Source organism: Aedes aegypti, chromosome 3 (assembly GCF_002204515.2).
Source record: "Aedes aegypti strain LVP_AGWG chromosome 3, AaegL5.0 Primary Assembly, whole genome shotgun sequence".
Taxonomy (NCBI): Eukaryota; Metazoa; Arthropoda; class Insecta; order Diptera; family Culicidae; genus Aedes; species Aedes aegypti.
Window position 1 is genome coordinate 319,626,962 of NC_035109.1, and position 11,299 is coordinate 319,638,260.

Here is an 11,299-nt window from a genome sequence, read left to right on the forward strand (position 1 = left end):
ATGGCGATCGCTAACGGTTCAAAGCGAATCTATATCGATCGCTATCGAAAATCACTGACTGGTCCAAGTCCCTCTCAAACAACAACAACTGACTGGTTGACCGGGAACACGAACAAGCTCCATGGGTTCATTCAAATATAACGTAACGCAAAATTTGCCTAGTTTGGACCCCCTCCCTCCTCCACGTAACAGCTTTTGTATGGAAAATTCTAATTTTTTGTATGGACCGTAACACTTTGTAAGACCTCCTCCCTCCCCCTGTCGCGTTACGTAATATTTGAACAATCCCCATATTTTTGAAACAAAATTTCATTCAAAATTTTAGGCCCCATTTTCGCTCTAGCTGCTTATCCTTTTTCCAGCGGACCACAGAAAAAAAAATCTGCAAGTGAATTTCAGTTCAGCGGATCAACCTCGAACGCGCGCCAGTGCCCACTCCCTCGGTTCGACTACTTTTCGCCCTTGATTTCGCCCGGGCGCTTTCTTTCACCGTTGGAAATTTTTGTTAGCTCTGGCTGCCATCCCGATTCGGTGCTGAAAGTGCAGTGAAAATTCGAATTTTATTGCTTTATTTCTGGCGGAAATCGTTTCAATTTGTGGTGGAGTGTTGAAGTAATTACGGGGAAAGTAAGAAACGTTGAAAGTGGTGCGATTTTCCGCGGAAAAGTGTTTTGTGTTGGAGTTTTTGTTGTTGCTTGTTGCTGTTATGGTTTAACGCTTTTTTCTGCTTGCGGGGATTGTTTGACGAGCTTGGATTTCTAGTGTGTGAATAATTGCGAAGCGTTAGAATGGATGATCTGTTGCACAAATTCAACGAAATCATCCTGCAAACATTTGCAGCGGAATCTCGTCTGGAGGAAGAATTTCAGGTGAGGTTCAATTAAAGAGGTGTAGGGCTCTGCCCCTTGCAGTAGAGTTATTGCATCGGGATGGGGATTCCAATTGGAATTGTTGCAAGGACATCTGGCCGGAGGTTTGCTCCCGCTAATCTTGTTGAATCTTGTTTGATTGGATTTTTTTATGTGGTTTATTGCAGAAAAGTACGAAAAAGTTAGATGAACATGTCACGCAATCGATCACCAATGGAACGCCGGTTCAAAGTAAGAAACGTCCGAAACGGTTGGAATCGATGGAAGAGACAGGAGAAGCTGGGGATGACACGTTCGCCTCGACGAATAGTTCCTTGCATACGTCGAGAGCTAGTCAGAGGAAGAACAGCACTCAGGCCAAGGGACGAGACAAGGTGCGATCCCTAGTGGAAGAAATGACGGCCGTTGCTCCGGCGTCTTTGCCTCCGTCGGTTTCTCCGGTGGTTGAGGAACAGAACCAGGCGAATGCCAAACCTCAGGAGGACAATGAGAGGCGTCCGGCTAGGGCTGCTCGGGTCAAGGCCACGCAGAATTTGAAGGAACCCAGCTTGCATATGAAGATGCGACAGCCAAGCATCACGATCAAGAAGGAGCGGATTTCGGAAGAAATTCGGAACGAGCAACAGGTGGAACCGATGGAAACGGACACTGAGAATGATGGTAATGCTTTGAACGTTATGGAAAAGGTCGTTGATTCGGAGAAGCGGAAATCCAACGATGAAGGATTCGGCAGCACGAATGAGAAGGACAAGGAGAGCGAGGAACCTCCCGCGACGGAAATGTCCATAATTCTGATACCGAAACCGATTCCAAAAGTGGAAGTGCTGTCGGATGATGAGGATACCGGTAAGATGCCTCCGCCTATGATGCCACCGCCGCCAGCTCCTAAAACGAAAACTCGTACTAAGAAGGCAGATAAGTCTAAAGTTAAGACCTCAAATGTACTGCCGGTCAATATAAAGCGCGAGAAAGATGCCGACGAGACGTCATCTAGTTCTGCGATTTCGTCGGCAGATTCTTCACTTTCGACCACTTCCAACAAAACTTCTACTCGTGGTCGAAAGAAGAAAACAAGCTCCCAACCTGAACCGGCCAAGGTTCATATCAAAACGGAAAAGCTTTCAAGCGAAGGCATTCGCAATGACAGCAAGTCCAAAACAGTTTCCACTAATAGTCCCACACAGTCGGAGAAGTCAGTTTACGAAGACGCTCTGGACGGAGATGCGGTTATGCGTCCGGTGGCCGTGGCATTGGGTCGAATTCCATTGATTGCCGATGGCGAGAAAAATCAAACCTTCGCCATGGACTCAAACGGAACCTTCTCGGTTCCCACATCGAACGGAACGTTCGTTGTTCCCTCTCCAGCGAATGGAACATTCAATATCAAGTCTCCTGAAAATCCAGCAAACGGCACTTTCGATGTCCGTCAGCTCCCAGGGCCAGGCAATAGCACTTTCGTAATGGACAAACCAAAATCTGCTGAAGACCAGCAGCGTGCCCTAATCAACGCCAGCATCATAACCGAAGATAATTCCCACATCGAGGAAAGTCCAGAAAAGCCACCGCCTCCGAAAGCCAAGAAACCAGTTGTGGCCAAAAAGCCCCAAGCAGCGTCCAAGTCCAAGAAACACAACGAACTGTTCTCCTTGCAATCTCCCATCAAAACCCGAATCGAAGCCTTCGAGAAGGCCGCCGTTGGTTCTCCGTTCCATTCTCGTACTGCCGCCACCAGCAAAAACACCACCCCATCCCAGTCCAATCGATTCCCCTCGAAAACCTCCACCACTCCGCTCGCCTCCCAGCGATATCCGGCCTCTGCCAAAGCGAGCACCCAGACAACCCCAATCGCCCAAAGCACCCTCCCCCTCACCAAGGGAATCTCCTCGTCCGCCTCCAAGTTGGCCCATCTGCAGAAGAAACCCACCCTGGCCTCCGCAAATCTTCCCAAATCGCAAAGTCTATCCCGCGAACCCAGCATTGACCGGGGCACCGGAACTCTGTCCTCGGCATCATCCACCACGTCGCTCGCCATGGACGAGAAGAAGAAGAAACGCGAAGAGAAGCAACGTCTAGCGCAGCAACAGCGTGAGCAGATTGAAAAAGAAAAGCGTGAAAATGCCGAACGGTTGATGAAGGAGAAGGAGGAAAAGCACCGCAAGCTGGTGCAGGAGAAGGAAGATAAGCTGCGGGCGGATTTGGTTAAGAAGGCCAAGAAGATGGAGGAGTTCGAAAAACGGCGGCACCTGGAGGAGCTGAACCAGAAGCTGCTGGCGGAGCAGAAGCGCGAGGAGTTGGCCAAACTGGAGCAGCAGCAGAGGTAAGTGTTGTTTATTCACTGCCTGTTCTGTAATTTAAAACTTTGCCACTTTAGACACTACTTTTGGATGATCACACCCCTCTCAATTTCCCAATAGGTACCTACAAATTACAAATGATTGTTTCAAAGTTGGTATCAAGAAAGTTTATAAAATTTATGGGAAAATCCATGGTTAAGTGTTTACATAGGGGAACTTACGTATTGTCGGCAGCCTAAGCAGCTGAACTTTTAAGAAGGCAATTTTACGCAACAATAGAGCACAAAAATTAGCAGCAGATACCTTAACTACACTTGAGCACTCTTCATTCGTTAATAATAATATACAAAACACTATTTTATTCTCTTAATCTTCTATGTTTCCTCACCAAAGTCACGAGGCACTTGTTCTTTTATCGGCAATGCAATTACTATTGTCGGCAACAAAAATGTTCACTTCGGCAATCCAAAACTCATTATGTTCTACTCGTTGAAAGGGCCAATGCAGAAAAATAAAGACTACACTGAGAACAGAATTACAGTTATAAATAGAATAGCAGAGAGTTAAATTGAATACACAACGCCACTAAATTTATGCTGACTAAGGCACCGTCCACAAATTGCGTAACGCTATAGAGGGAGGGGGAGTAGGCTCAAACGTTGCGGCTCAAACACAAAATTTATTTTTTTCGTGCAAAGACCGTTGCGGAGGGGGGAATGGTCGAAAATTGTACATTTTAACGTTATGTCATAAATGGACGCTTCCTAATTTCGTTTTCATTTATTTTATCGAATATTTTTTGTATGTATTCAATCTCACTATGGCAGCATTTCGGCTGTAAAAAATGGCAATGTGATGGTCTTGCAGCAAGTGCGAATCCAGCCTAGAAGTTGCAGCGTGACGTCATAGTTAATTGATTCATAATATTGTGCTCTGCAAGAAAAATCCCCGGAACACGATTATCGGATTACTTGAATTTCAGAGTTGCGTTTGAATGGGTTATATGCATGCCCCTATTCGCTACCCGAGCAAAGCTTGAGATCAAATTGAAAACTAATTTTGATGTTGTGCTGTCGCGGGTTTTGATAACTCAGTTTGTTGTCATTTTGGTCGTTTTAACGGTTAAAATATCAAAACTGAGAGCAGAAAAATGTTCCCATGAAATCAAATTGAAAACTCTTTTTGCTGTCAGTGAAAGCAAATTGAAAACAGTTTCTGCTGTCATTGAAAGCAAATTGAGAACTCGCTGAGATATACATATTTTCGATTGATATTGAAACATGGCTGCGACTAGATAAATGTTTTATTTTTATATTCTCGTAGTATTTAAACATGTAGCACGAATAAATTTATAATTGAATAAAAAGAAAATATAAGTAAAAATTTAAAATGATAGCAGAAAGAAAACAAAATATGATATCGAATATTTCATTGATAAATTGATATCAAATTATGATATCAACTTGATGCTGAAAACAGTATATGTTTTCAACTTGCTTTCATTTTGATGTTGGACTTTGCTCGGGTACTCACACTTCTGTTTATTAGGGTGCGGCTTATTTTTCAAAAGCTAACAAAACCAAAAATTCTTGTACTCTTATGAATTCGAATCATATTAGAAGAAAAACCTCAAAGTTTGAGCCAAAAATATTTATATTAAGAGAGAGGGCAAGCGTCTTGAAGGTAAATTTTCAAGTTATAAAAAATTGCCTTCAGTGAAGTCACCATAACTTCCGTAATTTCGAACCAATTTTGAAACTTTTAGCACCATTATCTTAAAAACTAAATTTATGAAAACTTTGTAGAATATCAAATTTGTGTAAAATCAAAACTAGTTTCAATAAAAAGTAGTTTACTCCAAATGTTTCCTCAATTTACTAAAATAATAACTTTGTTTGACCATAACTTTACTCAACCGATTCCAAATCTTTTTGCATGGCTTAGAAGCTTACTTAATTGTTTTCATACTTTTCATACGCCACATTTTACTAAAATAAATAATTTGACCAAGTTATTCAACAAAAACTGCACAAAACCATGATTTTTTAACGAAAAACGCCAGTTTTTTTTATTTAATTTTTGTCAGTTAAACAATGTTCATAAAGCTGAAACTGGCTTCCCTCATTTGATAAACATTTGAAAAGGACTTGTCAACAATTTCTAAATAATTTTGAAACAACAAAACTTTTTGCTCATTTAAAAAAAATATGAATTAGGCGGCATCCACAAATTACGTAACGCTCTAGGGGGAGGGGGGGAGTAGGCTCAAGCGTTACGGCTCATACAAAAATTTTAAATTTTTCATACAAATAGCGTTACGGAGGGGGGGAGGGGTTCAAAAAATTTCAATTTTTGCGTTACGTAATAAATGGACGCTGCCTTATTCAACTCGTAATTAAAACAAAATGCTTTATAAACATAAGTTCTACAGGAAAAATTTAATTGTTGGCTAAAAAAACATAAATAATCCAAAGAAATTGGATTTTTTCTTAAAAAAAAAATATGTTTTTGGGTAGTTTTTGTTACAAAACTCAGCCAAAACCAATTTTAGAAAAATATGTTGTATGAACAGGATGTTTTTTTTGCTTCAAAAACAAGTACAGTCGAAGTTCGTTATAACGACCACTTTTATAGCGACAAATCTCTCTATAGCGATATTTTTCGGTCCCTTGAAAAAGATTTTAATGTTATCACTATTCTCTATAACGACATTTCTCTATAACGACGGTCCCTTGCCATTTCGTTATAATAAGCTTCGACTGTACTAATATTTGAAATAGGTTGAGTATTTATGAAGTTATGGTCAAACAAGTATGAATTTTCCAGTAAAATGAAGAAAAATTTCGAGAAAACTACTTTTGACAAAGACTTGTTTCGATTTATGACAAATTTGGTGTTCTACAAAGTTTTCATAAATTTAATTCTGAAAATAATGATGCTAAAAGTTTTAAAATTGGTAAGAAATAACCGAAGTTATGGTGACTTCACTGAAGGCCATTTTTTATAACTTGAAAATTTACCGTCAAGACGCATACGCCACCCCTAAATTGTTAATAGGATAAGAGATAGAATTTAAGTAAAGAACATAATATTAAGTTTTCCGTCTGTGTGACCTGTAGTCAAAGACGGTGAATAAATAAATAAATAAATCTTAATATTTTTGGCTCAAACTTTGAGGTTTCTCAAAGATTCTGATTTCTGATTTGAATTCATAAGAGCACTCGAATTTATGGTTTTGAAAAATTTTGGAAAATAAGCCGCACCCTAGTGCCTATGGGCAATAAATCGCTAAAAGGTAACGCGAAATTGAAAATTTTCCAAACTATTTTTACATTTTTTTTACGTTCATATTATTCTCAGTGTATGAGAAAATCAGAATAGGCCCTTTGCAAATCAATGCACTTATGACTTGACACAAAAACATCATCCTCTGGTTGCCTGTAGAACAACAGGAGTGTTGCCATATTGAAAGACGTATATTTTATATGTTTCTCAGTATATTGAAGATTATGCACTACAATCTTCAAATAAGAAAGTATTAAAAGGCTCAATTGTTACCAATGCATGCTTTTTTGCCTAATTGCAATAAATTAATTAGTCATGTTCGTTTTTTTTCTGTCAATTTAAATCGAGAATAATAAATACACCGCAATTGAATATGGTTTTCTGGCAACCTGGTTTCGCATAGCATAGCATAGCATAGCATAGACTGACTGTACATGTCAATGGTTGCTACTCCGTGATTGATCGGAACTGGTAAGAATTGCACTACGATCCAAATGAATAAGGGATGGGAGTTTCCGCTTACTCTCGAAGTGCAATTTTAGCAGATCTAATATTATTGATCAATAACGGCGCTGGCCAAGTCCTTACAGTCAGTTGGGATGGGGAAGGAATGTTAGGGTGTAATGATTGTTGCTTCTAAAGACAGAGAATACCTCTGCATCTCCACAATCACCACGGGAAGGGTGTTTATTAGTGAGGGAGGAAAAGATCTGGGAGTCACCTCTGGTCGGTGATGCGATCCATGGACAAGGGGGAAATATACGACTTGTATTTAAAGCTAGTTTTGTATTTTTGTCTCGAGAAGTTTTTGGAAAAAATACGTCAACATCTATAATGTCGAACAATTCAAAAGACGTTTTTATTAATGACGAAAACTGAAAATTGCATGTATATATTTTAACTTATATGAAACAGGAATACTGCCGACACTTGTAGTGATGAACCATACATAGTTTGTTTGAAAATTATATATGAGTGTTACTGTGCATTTTGTCTCGATATGGTAGAAGTTTTAGAAAATACGTCAACATTCACAATGTCGAACAATTCAAAAGATAATTTTTACTTATGTCAAAAAGAGAAAAATATATGTATATTCAAATTGTATAAGAAAAAAACATAATGCCGACACCTATAGTGACAAACCATACAATGTTTGTTTTAATATTACATAAAAGTTACGCTTTCAAATAAATATGTGTTATCATAAGCATGAAACGAACTCACCAGTTGGTAATCCATTCTCGACTGAACACAAAACTGACACTGACAGCAAAACTTCTTGGCGTCCCGAAAATAAACCGTCTTGTTTGGGCCTTCCCAAATACGTACCCAGCAAGACGCTCCAAAACAGGGGAAACAAAATCTCCGGCGACGAAAACGCGCGAATCCGTCAGCAAAATCAATCGGACGACGCAAAACCGAACTGTCCTGCTTCGGCTTCACAAAGCACTCTATTTTGCATTAATAGATATTTGAATAAGAGCTTTTAATATTTTTCATATAAATTATCCCTTCTTTATCAAGTAATTTTCATTAATTGTTACGTCCAAACTGGGACAGAGCTTGATCTGCAGTGAACTATTCTATGAGCGTTCTCTTTATTAATAACTGCGAACTTTCCTTGCCATTTTACTGTTTTCAAATATGTATATCGCAACAAGCTCAAAGATACTCTATGCTATAGGAAGTAGAGAAAAATATTATTCCGAAAAGATCAGGTTTTTTGGCAACCTGGTTTCGTAACAAAAAGTGATTGCCGAGGAAATCAAAGTTCATTAATTTTTATTTATGATTGAAAGCACAAAAATTAAGTATTTTCGAGTGCTTTATATACAAATGAAAAGATCAATAGTGCATTAAGTGATCGGTGTGTAGCTTTTGTGAAAAAATTGGCATTGGAGCGGAGAATTAGGCCTCTTAAAGTGGTGAGTTTTTGTAAGCTGTTCTTGTGTTGTTTTATTCGGCAGCTCACGAATGACGATAATTTCGTAAGCATTTATTTCATTTAATGATAAAACCCATGTTATATAATATTTTTGTGAAAGATGTGATTTACATGGAAGATTATAGTTCAAGGAATATGTTGAGTACACTGAAGTTAACTCTTGTTCCGTAGATAAATTCAAACAAAGGCGATAAGTTAGTGCTGCCGAAAATACCCTCAGGGCGTCGAAGCCATCATTTACCCTATTTAACCCTTTCTTTTACAAAGCTTTATTTAGAAATTTAAATGAGAAATGGCATTTCTAATAAAAATGCTCGAACTAAAGTTGTTTCAAATTAACTAAATTATTTCAAAGTTAACGAAATTCACTTCTTCTGATGAAGAAGCCTTGTTTTTTTTTTCAATACACACTTCATAGAATGTCAGTACCTAGATTATCCTTATATATTACAGTACAGTCATCTCTCCCTTAGGTACGTCACAGTCTCCTGGTAATCTCTCATCAAATTCAGAATCAAAAATGGCTTGCATGGCTTTCGGTCAATGTTGGCAAACTTTTGGTAAAATGTGGGATTTCAAACGGATTTACAATCCGTTATTCGACCAATACTAGCATATGGATGTCTTGTGAAATGAGAACAATGCATGTTCCATGAATGTTGGCTCTCTTTAAAGGATTTGGTGCTGGTGTATATTCTCGTAAGCTAAGGATGAATTAGTTTTACTAACTTGGTAGACACTACACCGTTTCTCACTCACTTCTGCGTGAGTAGCTAAGTAGTACACTGCTGTTCAGATAGTCAGGCTGCTATTAAAGCTTTTGCTTCGGTTAACTCAAGGTTGAGGTTAGTTATTAGGTACATGAGATGGATTGAACTCTGAGTACCTTGTATGGCTATCTGGTCAATCTTCCACCGCTGGAAATTAATTCGCTGATGAGTTAGCTCGCGATGGAGCATCGCATGATTTAATTGATCATGAGCCAGCTATTCCAAATTCAAATTGCTGGGTGAAGCTTCAGGTCAATTCTTTGGCGGCATCTCAGGATAAGCAATACAGGAATAATTTGGAATCGTGTCCTGTCGTCAAACAAAATTGTACATTACTGAGCCATCTCCAGGGGTCTGTCAAAGCAGAACTGCAGCCTTTTGGTAAGAGCTTTAACTACTGCCTACTTAACTATCAAATGGCAAGTATTCAACGTGCTGACTCATTTATATGTGATTGGTAGTTATAGATTATGGAACCTCACATCATCTAATATTTAACTGACCAATTTTTGAACAACTGCTTTGAAAATTTGTTCAACATTCCCGATACAAACTTTGAAACATTTGCAGAGGCATATCTAGTAGATCAAATTAGTTGATGTTTTCAGTGAGTGATTTTAAGTACTATCAAGGATGGTTCGGTTTTTATTTTTTTTATTGGAGATTTTGGAGTGGTTTACTGTAAAAACTTTGTCAGCGTAATATTTTCAACCCATCATTTTTCCTGATGGTATAATAATTCATCATTTTCATCCCCAGGACCGAACGCGAACAGGCCGAACTGTTCAAAATCAACCAGGCCAAGGAAAACTACGAAATCAAACTGCACAAGCAAATGTACCAGCAGAAGATGCAACAGCAGCAGAAACTCCAGCAGGCTCAGGTCCTCCAACAGCAGCAGCTTCAGCTGAAGAAATTGAAACAAAATGGCACCGTTGCCACACTGGAAAAGAATCTGTTCACGTTCGATATGATCCTAACGGACGATTCCACTGACGACGAAAGCACCAGTGCTAGCAAAAAATCCAAACGTCCCCCGCTGCCGGCGTGGTGTTCAAGTGAGTGTCCCCTTGTCTGGATGTTTCCTATTGTTTCAATTTCTAATTTATTTCAATTTCTCTCAACAGAGGAGGAACGCAATCCAACGATCCGGACGCAGCGCGAGATCAAGCTGAAGGTGATCGACCAGTTCTTCTCGGTGGCGCCGATGACGGCCGATCTGCGGGAGATATTCCCCTCAATCGACGCCCGGAAATTGAAGCGAAACTCGAGTGCCGTCTGGCGGACACCGCCGCGGTACTCCCAGATGCCCAAGTATTGAGGGGACTCGGCATTTGCCTTAGTTAAGCTAGCTACTAACCTACCTAACCACACACTCCAATTGTACCATCGTCGTTAAGTTTAGCGCCCAAGATGATTGATTGCTCCCAGCCAAGCGTAAGTGGGTAAGTGTGCGAACGATTTTATGTTTTGTGTGTTATTATTGTGGGCGTTTCGGAATGGATTCCCCTCCAAGTTCCAACGGATGAACTTTGTTGAATATAAGCTATGGGTTATGTTATGTGGCTATTCTCGAATGAAGCGAATCGAATGAAGCGAACTATCGAAAGTATGTAAGATGAAACTTGAGTTTAAACCTTGAGCGAGGTGTTCGGAATAGATTAGAAGCACCTATCTGTGCGCATCAACAGCGATCAATAACTAACCCCGTAATTATAGGCTAATAATGAGTTTGTCAAACGCAAACGAATTAAATTTCGTCGTGCAAGGCTTTCGGTTCGAACTGGTCTGAAGCTGCGATCAACAAAAATGATGATTTTACTCATTGCGACACTCTTTTGTTAAATATGTTTCTTACTTAAACATCGATAAATAATCAATCTCACGGTAATCACTATTCTAAGCAAATTGAAACGTATTAAGTATTAGAAATAATAAAATTTGAATGATTTTTTTTTTGTAAATAATTTAATATATCGAAGTGTGGTTTCTTGAAAGAACAAATCGCCCTGCAAATCCAGGCGGGTTCACTGTATTCTAGATGTCTTGCTTAAAACCAAGCCATTGTCTCTGAAAAGATACGTATCTAGTTATAATTAGTACTTTTCTTGCTGGGTTAGGTGGCCACTCGAC

General features: G+C 39.3%; 1 protein-coding gene across 1 annotated transcript; it reads left to right on the forward strand.

Moving 5' to 3' along the window:
• Positions 1-434: 434 nt before the first annotated feature.
• On the forward strand, positions 435-11,069 carry LOC5572401 (inner centromere protein). The gene is made up of 4 exons (XM_001660293.2): positions 435-869; positions 1,037-3,186; positions 9,926-10,224; positions 10,294-11,069. Exons 1-4 carry the CDS (start codon positions 789-791, stop codon positions 10,485-10,487), a joined length of 2,724 nt encoding a protein of 907 aa, XP_001660343.2. The 5' UTR covers positions 435-788; the 3' UTR covers positions 10,488-11,069.
• The last annotated feature ends 230 nt before the right edge of the window (positions 11,070-11,299 follow it).

Bases quoted from the DNA above. Each gene is read 5' to 3' on its own strand.
- LOC5572401 (XM_001660293.2), top strand. From the start codon at position 789: ATGGATGATCTGTTGCACAAATTCAACGAAATCATCCTGCAAACATTT. The intron at 3,187-9,925 runs GTAAGTGTTGTT...TTTCATCCCCAG, and splicing joins AAACTGGAGCAGCAGCAGAG to GACCGAACGCGAACAGGCCG. The intron at 10,225-10,293 runs GTGAGTGTCCCC...TTCTCTCAACAG, and splicing joins GCTGCCGGCGTGGTGTTCAA to AGGAGGAACGCAATCCAACG.